General features: G+C 31.8%; 4 protein-coding genes across 4 annotated transcripts; 1 reads left to right on the forward strand and 3 right to left on the reverse strand.

Moving 5' to 3' along the window:
• Positions 1 to 1,183: 1,183 nt before the first annotated feature.
• Positions 1,184 to 2,640, reverse strand: HELRODRAFT_167889 (hypothetical protein; the record flags this gene model as incomplete). Its single annotated transcript, XM_009013611.1, has 6 exons — positions 1,184 to 1,300; positions 1,369 to 1,440; positions 1,551 to 1,729; positions 1,872 to 1,956; positions 2,097 to 2,215; positions 2,475 to 2,640. 6 exons carry the CDS (start codon positions 2,638 to 2,640, stop codon positions 1,184 to 1,186), a joined length of 738 nt encoding a protein of 245 aa, XP_009011859.1.
• A 659-nt stretch (positions 2,641 to 3,299) lies between these two features.
• On the reverse strand, positions 3,300 to 5,403 carry HELRODRAFT_72768 (hypothetical protein; the record flags this gene model as incomplete). Its single annotated transcript, XM_009013612.1, has 5 exons — positions 3,300 to 3,462; positions 3,613 to 3,794; positions 4,208 to 4,318; positions 4,726 to 4,760; positions 5,304 to 5,403. Coding segments are annotated over 5 exons (591 nt in total), but the record flags the coding sequence as incomplete, so codon positions are not given.
• A 1,058-nt stretch (positions 5,404 to 6,461) lies between these two features.
• On the forward strand, positions 6,462 to 13,093 carry HELRODRAFT_167891 (hypothetical protein; the record flags this gene model as incomplete). Its single annotated transcript, XM_009013613.1, has 11 exons — positions 6,462 to 6,509; positions 6,594 to 6,711; positions 7,765 to 7,935; positions 9,163 to 9,309; positions 10,240 to 10,383; positions 10,774 to 10,935; positions 11,025 to 11,224; positions 11,317 to 11,387; positions 11,919 to 11,995; positions 12,338 to 12,680; positions 12,757 to 13,093. 11 exons carry the CDS (start codon positions 6,462 to 6,464, stop codon positions 13,091 to 13,093), a joined length of 1,818 nt encoding a protein of 605 aa, XP_009011861.1.
• Positions 13,094 to 18,222: 5,129 nt separating this feature from the next.
• On the reverse strand, positions 18,223 to 18,501 carry HELRODRAFT_72976 (hypothetical protein; the record flags this gene model as incomplete). The annotated part of the gene is made up of 1 exon (XM_009013614.1): positions 18,223 to 18,501. A coding segment is annotated over one exon (279 nt), but the record flags the coding sequence as incomplete, so codon positions are not given.
• Between the last annotated feature and the right edge of the window lie 464 nt (positions 18,502 to 18,965).

Genomic DNA, 18,965 nt, shown 5'->3' on the forward strand with positions numbered 1-18,965 from the left:
AATAATAACGGATGAAAAACAAAAAAATGAATAAGTAGAAAACTAAACAACAAAGACGTGATTTAAAAAATCATCTGCCAAAAACTTCACTAAAAAATTTAACTATTCAAATGCGGTGAGGTGGCATTAGTCAGAAAATTATTAATTTCGAAATTGAACACAAGAGAACAAAAAAATGCGCATCAATAAAAGCAAAATAGTGCAATTCATAAATAAATACCTCAAATTTGGAAATGTACGATTTGATTTATAATGTAAACATAATAATACATTAAAATTTATAATCTATGACGCAGCATGAAGCATAGAGAGCAATAACAAGTTGAGACGTAACGAAAAACATCACAGAATCGAATTATCTTAATCAAAAGACTAGTTCAAACACGACACAACTTAACAAATGACTTACTTAACAGCCCGACTGATACGAACACTTCCAAACAAATATTACTTACAATGCCCATGAATGTACAGACCATTACACGTATGCGCTGCACACAGATTGATGTATTTTTTTACGTACTTATGCCATGAGATTAAATCTTAAGAAAGTCAAACATTGCAAATAAAAATCAGTTAATGTAAATCATTCAAAAATTCAAAACCAAATCACTTCAAACATTTTTAGATTATGCCCAACACCATAACTTCCATGAGACAGCAGCCACTAATTGTCACAGCAAACTCACACGCGAAGAATCGCTTGCCAGCATCAAGTTTCAAATCAGTCACAATAAACAGTGTGTTACCAGCATCAATTCCAACAGACTCTAGCACACGTTAACGTTCATTACATACAAAAAATATGGTCAGTATTTTGGATTGAGGAGTGCCGGGTAGGTAATAATGAAAATGATAAGAGGTAAAACAAATGCTCCCAAGTGACCATTTAATCTTCTTCACAAATAGAAAAACAGTAATACAACCTTCATAGACAAAGATAGAAAAACAGTAATACAACCTTCATAGACAAAGATAATCCATATTATGATAACAACTTAATTCATGAAAATACAAATTATAAAAATTATGAGATACGTAATTTTATTATTTTGATCACCTCTTGAGCAGAATAAACTATGTGTAATAAATATCACTACTATGGAAATAAAAAACGGTGAATTTTAAAACCCAAAACCCAAATACAAATATGATGAAACGTTGAAGCAGTGAGACAAAAGTTTTACAATTCATATCTTCTTGGTCCACTCAGCTTTGGACCTTTCTGCTTCTTTTTCTTCTCTTTTGCTATCACTTTTTTCATTTCCTTCAGTTCCATTTCCAGTTGTCTTTGTTTTTCCTTTTTTGCAAAAACAAAATTAAGCAGTTAAAAGAATGTCATCAATCAATATAATGCAAAATAACTACTTCAACATATTTTCTGCTATTTGGATTAACATACTCAGGATCTTTTTCAACTATTTCAAATTCTTGGGCCATCTGTTGAAAACAAAATAATTCAAAATAAACAGAATCTAATTAGAAAATCTGCAGATGATAAAAAGATTACAAACAATAAAACAAATATTAAATTGTTAAATAAATGTTACCAAATGCAATATCTTATCATCAACTCCAATGAAAGCATTGGAATCATTGCTGAATCCGACAGCATACTGTACTAGGATTTTCCATTCAGGAAATTTGGTAATCGTTTCATGGACCAGATCAGGCATATGAAGAACAAGTTTGCCAAGAAAGTATGTATTTTCAAGAACTAATGAAAACACTGCAAAATTTATAATTTACTTTTGGATAATCACAAACTATTTTAAATCATATTGAGCTTATTAATTAGGTTTTAATTTGCTTGAAAACACTTTTATATTGTGTATAACTGAAACCAAAACTGAATTATTGAAAAATCTCACCTTCTTTTATATTATCATCAGAAGGAAATGGATCACCAGGTGCAATGCCTAACTCTGTGAGTCGTACTTTTGCTTCTGAAAAAAACTGAAAAAATGCAAATATTTTATTAAAAATGAATGTTTATAAAAACTCAAAAAATATATAAAAATGTTTCAAACAAAAAAAAATAATTCACTAATTTTATCATTTATGAAAGAGGCAAAAAACACATATGAAAAAATAACCTTTAAAATCTTTTCTACAAGAATTCCAACAACTTTTCGCTGCTTTTCAAAACTAGATTTTAATACAGTAGATAAGGCTTGAGTGATCACTTTTAATTTTTCTTTCAGTAACTTTCTATCTGTCATGCATGACAATTTGATTTTTAAAATAAAATGAAGATTTTCAGCAGTCATACTAATCAATTTGTTGAAGGAGAGTGGATTAATATCTATAATTTTATTTTATTAATTAAAAAATAATAAAGACAGAAAAGATAAAAAAAAACTTTAAAAAAGGAAAATTAATTAAATTAATAATTGAACAGCAAACAGAAATCAAGCAGAGGTTCTGAAATGGACGAAGCTAATGAAGAAAATAATAAAATAAAAGCGACCAACAAGTTTTAAGAGCAACATCTGGATGAATTGATGAGGCAGCATTTTTCTCTGCATGCTCCCCTGCTGCATCAGCGTTAGTAAAAGAAACGACGGCCACAAGCAGTAGTAAGGCAAATAAGTGAGCAAATCGCAAATTTTTGTACAATATATTAAAATAAACGTTCATTTTAATCACTACTTTATCAGTAACAACCACCGTGAGTCACTGAACTTTGAATTTACACTTGCATATCAAGATACATGTTTTAAACTCAAAATTTATTTAAAAGTAAAATTCAATGGTTATAACACGTCGTTTTTAGAAATTGTCTAGCACTGAACAACTCAAACAATTCGAATTAATTTCAGCCCATAAGTTAATACAATAAACATATACCCCGTGATATTAAATATTAAACTTGTGTTATTGCCCCATACCTCCTGCAAACTCCTCATTATAAACTTTGCAGAAAAAAGAACAACAATGAGGTGACGCACATATCAGAACTAGTGCAAGGACATTTGAGCAGTTTTGGTTCAGATGACAAGAGACATCTTAAAGAACATTCTACCGTTGGCTCTCCCAGATCAAGCTTTACGCCAAGTGATTCACTTTGGTTACGTGTAATTATATTATATTATACATTTGTGTGTAATTGAATCTCGGCCTATGAATTCAATCATTTGACAAAATACACGATGCGTTTTTCGAAAAAATATTGAACGAAAAAACTTATTTTCAATTAGATGAATTGGTTGCAATGAAGAAATAAGTATGAATTTAATTTGAACGTATTTATTAACAGATAGTTTAAAATATAAGATGGTGAGTCTAACCAAAAAAAACTAAAATACAGTCAACAAAGCAAATATTCCATAGACAAGTGCACAAGGATAAGCCACGAGAAACTGTTGATGGTCCATTGACAATGCGCTGACGAAAAGTTTGGAAGCCGACACACTGCACCACAAAACTGCAACAACTGTCATGACCGTTCCAGCTAGTCCTCTGAAAAAATGTTCAAGTAAAATAATCATACTTTGGTGAAATAAATGCAAACACTTTAACCGAAAAAATTATTTTTCTGAGAAGGCAATTAATGGAATAGCATAACATAAAAGCCAAAACTCAAGCAATTAACAAATCGAAAAAACTAACTGCAACGAAATCCAAACAGCAATAAATGATAAAATGACCATGGGGAGGAGACAGTAGCCAAGTACACTGACGATGCAGCTAACAGACACACTTGACAGACTCATAAGATTAAGCAGGGCGTACATGGCCAGACAGCCAACTACTCCAATCCCGTATATGTAACCAAAGTGTACCTTACCAGCCTATTTGGTAAACATTAACGTCATCGAACAATTAAAACTTGTACATTATTAAATGTTCCTACCATTGTGATCATACCTACCACCAAATAAGTTCATAATAGTATAGAAGTTAAGGGCTACCTTTGCAGTAAATAAAAAATGTTTAATCCCAAATTTGTCACACAAAAAAAATCAACAAAGAGATATTTAAAATTGACAAAAATGTGAACAAAACTCCAAATTATTGCGGTGTATAAATTAAAACTGAACAATGACATCCCATCTTATTTCATTAAATTTCTTAATCATAATTTCACTGCCCACAGAACAATGCTGAAGACATTTACCTGAGGCAATATCGCAAAAAATAGCATGCAACTCGAAAATGCACATAATGATGATGCACGAGTTTTTGAATGGAAAGAAATACGTACCAGTAGAAGAGTTGCTCCAAGAGCCAGACAGAAGACCAGAGGGCCAGCCAGGTCAGTGTCCTGCATGATTGTTGCATCCGGCTGCTTCAGAGGATTCAATACTGATAAGGTCTGCAAACAAATAGGATTGCTAGTTAATTCATTATATCTATTTTGAGTTTATAAATGTTAATTTCCTAATTTTTTATTATTATAACAACAAAAAACAGAAAAAAAATATGTCTACATTTTTTCCGTTAAAATGAAATAAAAAAAGGTTGAAAGAAACTTTTGTAAAAAAAAATAAATAAAATAAAATTAAACAAAATTTTGGTGAAATATTTTAAAACTCGCAAAACACAAAGGAATCAGGAGAGTGATTGAATATATTAATTAAGGAAGACATCTATGGATAAGAAATACAAGGCATGTTATAAAAAAAACATTTTGCAAACAAACATTCCATTCAAACAGCCTCTATCTTATTAAATGAAAAGAATCAAATAAAAACAAACATCATCAAAAAAAATCTAAGGCACCTTGTGACAAATATGCTCAAAATTGATTCCAAGCTCTGTAAATTAAAAAAAAAACAAATTTTATAATTCTATAAAAGAGTTTTATAATCAAAAATATAATCCCACATCTCCATGAATTTACGATTTCAAAGAATAACAGTTTAATTGTTTTGCGACTCAGCAACTCACATAGTTAAAGTTTACAAAAAAATCAATTAACATAATACAGCCTAATGTGTAACAGTCAACAAAATTATTGATGACCCAGATTGCATTTTGCCTTTAAAGAAAATCAACCCTATTTATTTTCAATTAAGAATCTTAACTATTGCTAACCACACACACACACACACACTCGCACTCACACACATGCAGGTATACACTGATAAGAATTTGATGCCATGGTCATTATAATCAGGAAAATACATTGAATGGAAATTTATCAACAATTCCATTATTACATTTTTAAAACAAAAAAAGCTGTAATCAACCAATCAATCCTCGTTTATAGTCTCCATCCATTTTGGGTTGGACTAAAACAACAAAAAAAAGCTGTAAGTAAAGCCAAAAAGAAAACTGGTAACTGTTTTATTTTTGACCTTCCATGAGAGGCGGTTCGTCATCAAAATTGTCAGGAGATGTGCTGTATGGTACACTTTGATCAGGAGTAAGAATGGACCCCTTGTAAGTTGGCTGAGGTACACAATATGAACCTTGAATGGGGGCGTTGTATTCGAACGTTTGAAAACCCCTAGAAAAATTTAATAGGAATTTGCTGTCAGAACCATCTTAGGTAACGAATATTGTAAACAAGTAGTTAATTAGTTAAGTAATTGTAAATTGTATGTTGTTTTTTCTACATAAAAAACAAAACAATTATTGAATAATTGAATAAATAATCATTTGATAATTAATGATTAAAATTATTATAAAATCAACATGGATGCCAACGGGTCTGGAGGGAAGGAACCTCCCTGATCTGCAAAGTTCATGTCGTACGACTCTCCCACGTAGAAGTCGTTCTGCTGCTGTTGGCCGCTGTTCATATTAGTAGAGTTAGGAGGATGGGGGTAGTTGTAGGACATAATGACGTTTAATAATGTTGGCTGATGAGTTGATGACGATTTTGAGGTTGACGGCGATAACAGACAGCTGATTCACCGACTTCCCGGCAATAAATTATTAAATGCTAATTAGCCAACACAGCGGCAATAAAAACCAGGTCCCAATCGAGAAAATTCTAGCTAGCGCTGTTTACGTGGAGCGACTATTTTGACTTGACGTGTGTATAGATAGACTATTCACTATTCAAACTTTACCAAACCAATGGAAAACCAAATGAATATAATTATTATTGTTATGAAAAAAACGTGGGCGAAGACAAAAATGTCCCTACGATCGCGACACAAAATTAACTATAAAATTTTAACACATAAACAATGTACATGAATATATGTTAATATGTTCTGTTCATACATAAAGATCAAACAAAAATAAAAATATAAGTAAAAATGTAAGAGAATTATTTCTATTATTAATTCAACTACCTATATTTTATATATATGTATGCAAACATTTCTTCATAAAAATTCCAATTTCAACCAATCATATATATCGCCCTCTCTTAAAGACAATCATGTCAAAACAAATTGAATTGAATAAAATTATTTTGCTACATATTCAGTTATAAATTCTCATAGCACCATAGTAGCTGTTCCGACTTATTTTAAATATATAGTTCCTGCAATTTTTTAATTATGTATGATATACAGTTGACCTCATCATATGGCATGAGAATCATTCATGTTTGTATGGGGCAAGTTTGCGAGATCTTCTGCATGTATGACAAGGTAATTGCAGAAAATAATACAACAACAACACACGTTTAGACGACATTTTTCCCGAGATCGGGGGTTGCCATTTGGCTATCTACGATGAAACCGAATGTCATCATAAATATTTTATTTGCTAATTTTAACTCAAGACGCCCTTCCTTACGCAACCACAGTTAGCGGTGGGCCTAGCCTTTGATGCTCCAACATCACTCACAAGGCAGTGAGGGTCAGTTTAATGTCATAACCAAGACAGTATTGCAGAAAAAAAAAATAATAATAATTTCTATACTATTGATAAAATTCATTTTAATCGTGATGATTATGATTAATGACGAAAAAAAATTATATCACATCACCGTTACTATATTTGCTACTGTTATTATTTTTTTGTTATGGTTGTTGTCACTATTGTCATTGTTATTATGATATTAATATGGACTGCTGTATAACACTAATACGCCTACTCTTCAATTACGGATCATCCAACGTGAAGATGCGCGCAGATGATTGCTGATGGTGAGCCTCTGTAGAAATGTTGGATTCACATCTGTACTTGACATGCGGTGGTTTTGTGGTGTTTGGCTGGTAGGACATCACGATTTCTCGACGATGAATGCAAAGTTGAAAGACGTGACCAAAATTTTCGGTTTGAGTGTTGATTGTAGGCTTGTTTGTGTGTATGAGGAGGGCTTCTTTTATTTCGAGGGGTGAAGAATGAGGATCGTAGCAGAGTATGCTGGTGTTATTGTCTAGGATTGTTTTTGTGACTCGTGTGTCGTGTTGTTGTTTGTCAAAATGATCTTTGATAGCACCGTGTTGAACATGCATAGTTAAGCGTCTTCGAAGCGTTGTACATGTGTGTCCAATATATGTTTCCACATCACGGTGGGGTAAGGGGCGTCGAAATTGGTACACAACTTTTGTTTTATGTAGGGAATTAGATGTGGTCGCTGAACTGTTTTTATATAAGTATAGAGACATTATTAAATTAATGGAATACTAAAACCAAAAATATAATATATATTTTAAATATATGTTTAAGACTTTATTTTAATTATTTTTTATTTATATATTTTTTATATTTTTATTTTATATATATATATATATAAATATTTTTTATTTGAATGTGAAACAATTCGGTGTTCTGTGCAGCCAGAATTTAAAAAACAAATAACGTATATGAAACTAACCTGATAAAGATAAACTATTTAAAAATTAATTTTAGTTGATCAAGGCGAAAAAATAAAAGGGATCATGTGTTCGGAAGTTGGTGTCCTGGAAGGTTTCATATGTCCGATCTGTTTTCAGGACCTGGGTTCCTTGTACAACCTGACCGATCATTTTGAACTGACTCACAACTCAGAGGAGGACAAGGCTTTGCTGTTCCAGATTAAAGGTTTTCTTTTCTCTTTCTTTATTAACTTATTTAATTTTAAATTTAAATAAATTTTTGATTTAATTTTTAATGATTAAATATAAATTGTAAATCAATCAATCAATCTTACTCTTACTTATAATGAGTGACTTATTAATAAAGTCATAAAGTGCTATTTTAACAATGTTCAACAACACTCCATCATGAATTTTGCAAACAGATGGGTATTGAGATCCGCTTTGAACTTTGTAGGTGATGGTGATGGTGATGGAGAAGTAGTCAATCAGAGAAGGAGATAGAGAGTTCCAGAGAAAAGGGCCAAAAAAGCAAATGCAGATTTAGCAAAAGAGTGTTTAACACAATTTAAAAAGAAGTGAGAACAAGAAGATGATCGTAAACCGGTGTGTTTAGTTTCAATTAATATATCTGATAAGTACATAAGAAATAATTTAGATTGAGACTTATACATAAATGTGCAAATTTTAAAAATTATTCTATTAGGTAGCCAGTGCAAGAGAAGGAGATGTGAGAAAAGAAAGGAGTTATGAGCAACTAGACGAGTAGCAGAGTTAAAAGCTTTACTTAAAGGATAGAGTGTAAAATCAGGAAAACCATAGTAGAGCAAGTTACTAGGTGAGACTAAAGAAATAACAAGAAAGAAAAGAATGAGGTTGTCAAGAGAAGTCAAAAGTTTTTTTTATTCTACGTAGATGAAAGTAAGAACTTCTAGCAACACTATTAATCTAAGAAGAAAGAGACATGCTAGAATCAAAGATAAAGCCTAGACTATGAAACTTGTGAGAAACATCAAGAGTTTTAGAATCAGGTAAGATATTATGAATTATAAGATGTTATTAATCATGATCATGAATTAAAAATATTAAATAATTGATATAAAAAGAAATTAATTAACTGAAAACTAGCCACTAGTTATTTGCCTATGCGTCACCCTGCTTGATTACATAAGTACACAACTAGGCATAACATACATTTCAGTACTTAAAAATCCTTTAGTGCAATAATAAATATTAGTTTTTTTGGTCTTAGTAAGGTCAGAATTTGAAATAAATTTATAAATTGATTTTTTTTACGAAAGAAAGTATTTTGTTGTACTTGTCATTTCACTAAAATAAATTATTTCATTAGTTATTTGTTACATTTGTTCATTTTATTCTATCTTACATCATCTTCACTAATAATATAGTTTTCCTATTTTGTGTACAATGTCATATATTGTTGCATTTACAGGTATTTTTGGCAAAGCAAAAAAGAAACTTCTCAGAAAAGATGATTTTTTTGAGGCATCAAGTACTCCATCTACCACCTCTGTTGCTAAATCAACTTCAACATTGAAACATTTTAAAGAACAGCTAACATTTGAACCACAGCAATTAGGTTGTTTTACAATATTTTAAAATATAACATTTGAATTTTAAAAGTGTACTTCAAAAGCTGTACACATTTTTATGCTGTATTTATTATTCCATCTATTTAATATATTTATTCATTTATCGTTTGTTATTTTTTAATATACTGCTCTTGTTTTCTAGCAGAGCAACTTACAATTAAATTTTCATACTCTATACTTCATGTTACACTTCAGTACTGCAGAGTCAAGAATGTGCACTGTATGTGTAAGGACATGTTACATGCATGTTCTGTGCTTTTATGTGCAAACACTACGGCAAAGTGGTTGACAATCTTTATGCTTTGCTCAACCAACTCAGCAAAGCACTTCTTAAAACTGTGTTTATTGAGTTGAGGTTATGCTTATGTCTTCTGCCTTTATCCATTTCCATAAACTCCAGAGTTTCACTTTTTTGTGCACATCATCTTCAGGCTTTATTTTTATCTGCCATATTATTTTCATCTAATATTTTCAACTAAACGATTTCCCCATAGCCTCTTTTCTTTTTCTTCCTTACGAGACCCATTTGCAAATTTACTTTTCTTTATTTTTTGCAGCATAAACATTTCTCTCCCTTCCTGTCTTACTTCATTGACTTTCTGCAAGTATTACCCAACTTTTTTGTATCCATATATCATGTTTTATTCTTTTTCTGCAAACATTCCTCAAGTTTTCTATCTTTACATACATTGGGCATGTTATTGTTCATTTATTTTATATTTACCTCCATCCACTTAAGGTCAATAAAACATTTTCAAAGATAGAATTTGAGCTATTTTAAATGATTTTTTCATTTTTAAAATAAATGATTTTAAATTATTTAACTTTGGTCCATGAGATGATCAAAAAATGTTCACAATTAAATTTTTCTATGTTTTATTTATGTCTTTTACATTAAATGCAAATTGAAATTGAAGGAGTAACGAGGAGTCACACTGACTTTTTCAAGTCATCTAGGGATAGACGAATTGACAGGTTTGTCATTGAGACTAACAAAATATTGATAAGGTTGGATAAACTTCTCAATATTGACTCAAGTCTTGATTCAAGTAAACGAAAAAGTGAGTTGCTTTTTTTATATTTCATTAGATGTGCTCACAATTTTCTTCAAATTTACTTGTTGGTGTTGAAACTTACTACGGCTCTTTACATTCATGTTGGAATTAGTGGCTTGTTTTAACTAGATACTATAAAGTTGAAACAAAATTGGAAAACTTTTTTTCAAAATTAGATGTTATTGATGATTTATATTTTATTTTAAAATCTCGCAGAATCAAAAAGAAATATTTTTTTACAATATTTTGAAAATTTTTTAACTATTAACCCAAAAATTTTTATATTTTGACTCAAAGAATTGATGCTGCTTAATTATTTTAATCATCCAATTTGATTTAGAATTGTATTCATCTCTAATCGACATTTTTGCCAATTTGAATTTACTACTCCGACAGCTCAAGAGAAGGACATCGTGTCGTGGGCTTCTGATAAGGATGTCAACTTGTGCATGACGTGTGGCAGATCGTTCTTACTGACAAGAAGAAGACACCACTGCAGACTTTGTGGAAGAATCATTTGCCATAAATGTTCAAATTTTCTGCCTTATGATTTCGCTAGTTTGTATTATGAAGCTTTTTCATATAGATTCAATACTGTCAATCTTTCATTTTTTTATAATTTATTATGTTTAAATTGATGCAATCAGGAAAGATGACAAGTTCACCAGCTTCATACGAAGGTGAGGGCTTCCATAGATCAAGCAGTACCAGTTCATTGAACAGCACGGTGGGAGCAGAAGGGTATCTTCATCTGAGGACCTGCCAGGATTGCAGGTTCCTTCTGGAAAGGAGACAAGAACAAATCAACTTACAAACTTGCAAACCAAATGTTGTTCTCTTATATGAGGTTTACTGGTTTGCATTTATTTATGTTTTACGTAAAATTTATTTCCAATGTATTGTGTTTTTGTATAACTTGATATTTGTGATCATTTGCAGAAACTTCGAGAATTTATGTCAGAAGCTGAAAGTTTGTTGCCAGAATACTCAAAAATGGCTGATTCTTTGAGGTTCTTCATTTACGTTATGAAAAATAACATTAACTTTAACTAAACTCTGGACTGGAAATGTGTTATCATGGAAAGTACCAATGAGACCAATGTCTTGCTAAATGTCAATTGTTGAAAATTTCTAGCGAAAACTAGAAAAAAAGTTATTATTATATTTTGAGGGAATATTGGTTATTTTCATCACTCTATGCACAGGGTTTAAAAAATTGTCACTTGTTTAAATTAATTTTTTGATGTTTTTAATCGAATTTTTAGCAGTTTTTTGAAGGTGAAGACTTTTGAATTTATCTTGTTTTCATTCAATATTAAGTCAGGGAGAGTCAACATACGAATTACAAGATGCACAACACATAAAAGATAAATTGATGAAATGTTGTGAGTACATCACAGTTTACCTGTTAGTACATTTATTTTCCATTCTATTATTGTTTTTATAGAGAGCCAAGTTGTTCTTCTGCTGTCACTTTTTTATTTGTCCTTAATTGCTTACACGTTATTCTAAACTTATAATTCAACCATCGGACCACAAAGGTGTGATCATTACCCGTTTCAAACGTACATCATTTGCTTGCTTGATTGTTCCGTGTGTCTGAATCGAATGCGAACTGGTGTTAATTTCTTTCAACAAGTGTTTTAGAATATTTTTTAGTTTTTTCTTCTCACATATCCTTATTTTAAAGTTGGGTTTATTTTCGTTTTTTTTTTAGTTCCATTTGCTGTTTTTAGTCTCACGTAACCATTGCCTATCGCCCTGTTTTGGTATTTTTTCTATAGCAAAAGAAAAAAAGCTGAGTTTGTTGCTTTCAACTTGAGTATCTAATGCTACTAGACAATGAACCATCTAACTTTTTATTTTTATTCCCAATTAAAAGCAAAAAAATTATTTATAAAACCAGCAATAAATTTTGTATTCACTAGTAAACGTATTGTATCCGACAATACAAACAAAGATGCAAATTGTCAGTCAGACTCAACTTCGAAGCATGTTCGCCTTCAGCAGATGATCAGCGTTTATGCTACTTCATTTGTTCAAGACAATCTTCTTGGTCTACCGAAATTGCCAACAGAATCTGAACTTAAGAAATTGAGGGAAGCTCGTAAAGTTGAAGCTCAACGCCGCATCGCAGAGGAAAGGAAGATTGAACAAGAAAGAATGAAACGAATGGAAGAGGAGCGGATTCAGCAACAGCTCCGACGACTAAAACAGCAGCAAACGAGTAAAGATGAGATCACCTCCAAAGGGCACCGACGATCGAAATCTTCCGAAGGAGTTTCAGCCCTTCACGCTAACATGTTACAACTTTTTACTAAATTGATTTGTATTTTCATTAAATCAGTTCATAATGGGATTTTTTGATTTATCACATAGGACATCTCCCAATTCAAAACTCGTCTCTGGTTTGGTGTCAAATGTTGTTGATCGTAAAGAAAATTGTGATAATGTTACATTCCTTGCTACAAAATCAAATGAAAATGCGGTTAGATATGACCCAAGAAATGAGGATGATACGAAAGATAAACAAAAAGATAACGGAAAAAGTAGTTTTGAAAATGATGTTGAACCAATCCTCCAACAGATAGAAATAATCAAACGATATTTAGTCCAGGCAGAAGATGATGGTCGATGGGATGAGGTGAGGATGTTACAGGAAAACCTTTTTGAACTCAGGCAAGAATGTAAAAAGATTCAAAATAACAAACGTTAAATCATGTCAATTTTTTCAATTATGATTTTTATGGAAAAAAAATAACGTAAGACGCAATTTTTTATCCCAACAAAAGTACTTACAAATTTTATTTCCAGATTGATGCCACATGTTAACATATAACGTTTTTAGTTAATAAGATCATTGCATTGCTAGATGTAACTCTTGAACCAGTTTCTTGCAGTGCGGCCCCGCTTAGCTAATTGATCTTCAGCAGCCATGCATCCATCTACGATGCCTTTTATTATTATGAAAGGTATAATTTCTGACGTTGAGTTCGTTCGCTACATGAATTCGTGCGAATGTTATCCGACTCCGTGATTGAAAATTTTTCTACTGAGGCTTCCGATTCTCAAAATACTTAAACTTTTCATTATAACTTAAAAGCTTTAGCTTGGTTTGGCAAAAAAGGCACAAAACATTTTAAATCGGTTAAAGTAACAATTTTTACTTGGCGCAAACATTCTATGTTGATGTTTTTAAAAACTCGCTTCCACCAAATATTAGAAACTGCAGCACTTTGCAATTTGTCATATCTCTTTTGAAGTAATCTACTTCAAAAACCTCCGTCGAAGTGCAATGAATTTATTATTAATTTTGAGGGTGCCTCATCGTTTTCCTTGGCGTTTAATAAAGGACGTTATTATTATTATTATTATTATTATTATTATTATTATTATTACTACTACTACTACTATATATGAATTCAGCACTGAGTTTAGTGGTATATAGTTTAATTCAGGTATTCAAAATTTTGATTAAAAAATACTGAAAACGTTAGAAGTTTTTAACCCATAAATGAGCCTAAATAATAAACAACATGTTGATAACTAAACTTGTATTCTTTAAATAAAAAAATGAAATTGTTAATGACAGCAAAGATTCTGAGAGTTGATCGATATAAAAAGAAGCTGAAAAATCACGGAAATATTAAGCTACCAAAAACCACTGAATGCCCAAAATCCATTGGTTGGGATCTATACAAACTAGTATTGACAGAGCAAGAACAAAGTTTAGCGCATCTAGAAAGCTGCTACCATATTTACTATCTTAAATCGACCTTACTTTTCGTGATGATGCTGCTGATCTGTTACAGGTTACTACACTACTCTGGGTTATCGATTAGTGAACAAATTAAATGGAAGACCTGGATATCTGAATAAGGTTGTTTGTAGGGAGACAATCACATATGTTGGTCTTGTTAGGTGTTCAGTTTTTTCGGAAGCAATTGTAATTTTTATTATGACGGGAATAAGTGGCAGAAGTGATTAGGTTGCTCTTCCAGAAGTATGTTTGTAATGATCTTGCAACGCAGCTAACGCTGATTATTCCTGTAGAGGTGTTTAAAAAATTATTGAGAATTGTTAATCTGTGAAATTGTTTGCACAGTTCTATCCTCTGAAGAGTCCTAAAATGAATAATAATGAATGAATGAAGAATACCTAATAAAGTTTAAAATATTGTGACGGTTCTCTGTGAAAATTTATTCAAATTTTATTTTGATTTAGTCTTTATAATTATAAAAATTTAATTTCAAATAAAATTCTAATAAAATTCGTCATTAAATTTCACGAAGAAAAGCAACCTCGTTATATTTACGAGTTTTATTAAAGATGGTAAAATTGAGCTACTTTTATGTTAATGTTTATTTTTATTATTGATTACAGTTGATTTCAAAATGAATGTTGATTCGCATAATTATTTCGTGAGTCATCTACGATATACTGCGTGTTGCGTTGGTGAGGGGTAACTTGCCGCATTTTATTAAAATACAATACACCTTGTGAAAAACTTGACTCTTATGACGAGGAAACAAAATCGCATAGCAAGATTCAGCTGTTTTATCTTGAGCAAAGAATTTTATTAAACGAATATCTTAAAATTCTCATATTTTTACATATTGAATCTTCAGTCAGGTTTGATGTGAAGAGACTGAATTATAGAAATTATATATCAAAGTGAACACCTGCTTTTGTTAAAATAATTAATGGTTTGTTTTAATCAGACCTATGTCAGGCCAGGACATATTTTTATTTTCTTTTTCTGTTAACCTCTTCTGTTAATAACTGATCTGCAGCTTAAATTTAAATGAAAAGCGTAAAACAAATTTTTTTAGTTTAGTCTCCAAACACCTGGGCTTATTGTTTATTAATCTGTAATTTACATTCCTATCACGTTTTTGTTAATTATTATTGGACCAACAACTGATCAGTTAATGTTTTGAATGTATTTTCTAAGTTTTAAATTCTGAACTTTTGATGTGGGCCTAATTGGTGTTGTCATTACATTTTAGGCTAGTTATAAATTTATCAATGTGTTCAATCAGCAAATCTAGAAATGCTTAATTAGCAAAAATTTCAACAACTCCAATGGCGTTTTCGTTATTTTAAAATTCATTCATAAACAGGAAAACCTGTCTAAAAAGCCATCCCATCCGTCTGAAAAAATAACTGTCGTATTTATTAATATCCACTTAAACATAATATTATCCATTAGTTACATCTCAAAACATTTGCTACTTTGAGATATTCGTTAAGGCGCATGAAAGTTATTTCTTTATTTGTAACTATTGGGAAAATTTTTCAGTCATTAACCTAGAAATTATATGATACTATGCGTTCACTTTTGAATATTTGACTTAGCAGGTGACTGTCCATGTATTTAATTTCTATGTAAGAAACGTCACATCCATTCATGCTGTTCTTAATGAGTGGAAACATTTTCATTGAAAGTATTTAAATGATTAAAAGATCTAGTTAAGTTTTTTGTTTTTGAGATAACATATGTATGCTTCTTAAACCTTAGTAACAGAGAAGCATCTGATGTGGCCATCAATTTACGTGACGTGCGGTTCGAAGCAAAATGAATGGTCGATCTGTTCGTTATGCATGTGTGATATCTCTTATTGCGAACTTTATGTAAGAATCAATCTATTTTATTATGTACAAATTTAATTGTTTAGATATTTGCATATATAATGATATAAATAATGTTCAATTCTTATGCACATGATAAAATCTTATAAATAACGCAAAAAGGGACAAGACAGACAGGCAGAGATCGAGAGAGGGTGAGAGAGAGGTGATTTATTGGCTTGTCATTATTGCGCTCATTTTGAATATCTATAGACGCCAATTATATGAACGCAAAAGCGTTTAATTGTACGAATAAAAGATTGACTGAATGACTGAAAATGAAATTGATACCCATGAATGAAAAAATGAATGAAGAAACGAATGAATGAAGGAATGATTTAAAGAACGATTAAGGAAACGAATGAATATGAACATGAAAGAATAAGAGCGTATAGATTTTTTAATGTTAAAGACCATTAAAACGAATTCAAATTTAATTCAGATGACCATGCAAAGCAAATGTTACAATATTTTTCATCTCATGAATTTCAACGTATTTTTGAAAATATTTTTTGTTAAATATTTGAAAGCAATGCAAACTCACAAGTTGTTTCAAATAATCTATTACAGCCTCCTAACAATTCGCAAAATATTCATCAAAGAACTGAACTTACGCAATAAAAAAACAAAGGCACTCTAACAGGCAATTAATTGTTCGCGTCATTACATAAAGTTAAAATGCTCAGGCGAAGGCAAGGCTAGATAACGTTCATATTGCAGATGCCTTACAGATTGGAATTTCAAGAAATGACAATCTGTTGATGAAATGTTGAAGAAAAGAGGAATAGAGAATGAAAATAAATAAGCTGTCGAAACAAAAAATATTATGCTGGGCGGTTGTACAGCAAACAAGCAAGCAAACGTCTTCATAGAGCACAAAACGTAACAATGTATCGTCATGTCACTGAACAACAATTAATTTGAAATTTAATGTAGATACTGCTACACAACAACCAAGTGGAAATTGTTTCTGAGAAGAATAATAATTCTAACAGGCAGACATTATACATATAATGTTTTGAATATGAATTATATGTATATATAAAGTATAAATATATTTACATGATCTTACTTTTAATTTAAAAAATATAATTTCATACATCTTTGTGTACATGATATGATAATGAGCAAAATATGGTTATAAGTGGCTTGTAATAAAGCTTGTAAATGTAAGCTGGTGTATATGAAAACCGGCAAGATATTACAAATTGGTTGTATATATTTACACGCGAAAATGAATTAGTTGTTAAATGCTTCGGAATGTCACTTGTAGCAGGCAGGCATGCAAATTCAGTCATTCATCCGCGTACCATGTACCTACCTACACATCAAACTAAGATTCATCTATCTATGCATTTATAATCATCCTTGAAATAAATGCATACGCAATTTTTGATCGATATAATGTGATTTAATATTTAAGATGATTCGGATAAAAATATTACAATTTTAAACTTTATTAAAATTTCTAAATAAATCCGGATATCTATCACGTGATCATCCAATGTTTGTCAGTGTAAACCCGTTTTGATTGGACGACGATGGCACGGGCGGAGTGGATGGGCTGCCTGAGTTGATGAAACTGATCTGGTGATGTTGTGGGTGGAAGAACGGCATGGATGATAGGTACTGCTGCTGCATAATGCGTGCTCTGTTGCTGGCCTCGATGGCTGGCCCGTCCAAGAAACTTGAAATGGATGGAGACGGCCCAGAAGATGAGGACGGATGCAAAAAGAGATTTCCTGATACGTTATATCGCAAGGACATCTGTTCACTTAAGCCTGGTGAGTTTGACGGGGAATCTTTCGAGCCCGTCGATGAAGTGCCGCTGTCTCTCACCGGACTTATTTCTTGTTTCACGTTGTTATGTGAGTTGTTCATGTTGAAAGGATAGTTGGACATTCCGTTCATGTTCGCTCCCATGTTGTAACCGGCGTAAGGGTATGAGAAATTGGAAGATAAGTATCCATTGTTTGTTTGGAAATGTGGCGACGATTGAAGATGATGTGACTGCTGTTGCTGTTGCATTGGCAGGTGCTGCAGTTGTGGAATTCTCGATTGTTGTGCCGGTGCGTACGGTGACGTTGACAACAACAAGTTGTTATTGCTATTGGTGTCAAAATTTGACAACAAGCTTGATTTCGGCGGTGCTGACATTCCAGGCGGTAGACTGAAAGACGGAGCGCGCTGCTGCTGTTGTTGTTGGGTGGCTGGCTTCGTTTTACGACGGGGTCTGTATTTGTACCCTGGGTGATCGACCAAGTGTTGGGCTCTTAATCGTTTAGCTTCGTCTATGTATTGACGCTTTTCGCAATCGGGCAAATTTTTCCACGTCGTTCCAAGCTGCTTTGATATCTCTGAGTTGTGCATTTTCGGGTTTTCTTGAGCAATTTTTCGTCGCTGACCTTTCGACCAGACCATGAATGCGTTCATTGGTCTTTTAACTTTGGCTTCATCACTTTTGGCCTGATTGTTGCTGTTATTTTGGCTCATTACTGATTGGTCATGTTGGTAGGAACCATTACTGGGCGGGGATGAACTTTGTGGTCGCTGGAGTTGATTTTGTTGATGTTGGTGCTGTTGTTGTTGATGTTGGTGGTGTTGATGATGTTGATGATGATGTGGTTGATGATACATTTGCTGCGGAATTTGCATCAGTGGGTTGTTCATAATACTGGGTTTCCTTCCCGCTTGCCTTCAAACTGTTAAACAGGTACAAATAATTTATGAATTGCTCCAAGTGGCTTAATATACATATAATGTAATTATTTATTAATTAACGTAAAAATTTATAAAAAAATCAACTCTGTATGTTTAACAGATAACTTATTTCGTCGTGTATTTAATAATTTTGTTTTTATTATTCTCTAAAACAAATCTAGTTTTAGATTGATTATAGACCAACTGAATTGTTCATGAGTTTCGCATGATTGACAACATGACGGTGACAACCAAAA

Source organism: Helobdella robusta (genome assembly GCF_000326865.2).
Source record: "Helobdella robusta unplaced genomic scaffold HELROscaffold_12, whole genome shotgun sequence".
Taxonomy (NCBI): domain Eukaryota; kingdom Metazoa; phylum Annelida; class Clitellata; order Rhynchobdellida; family Glossiphoniidae; genus Helobdella; species Helobdella robusta.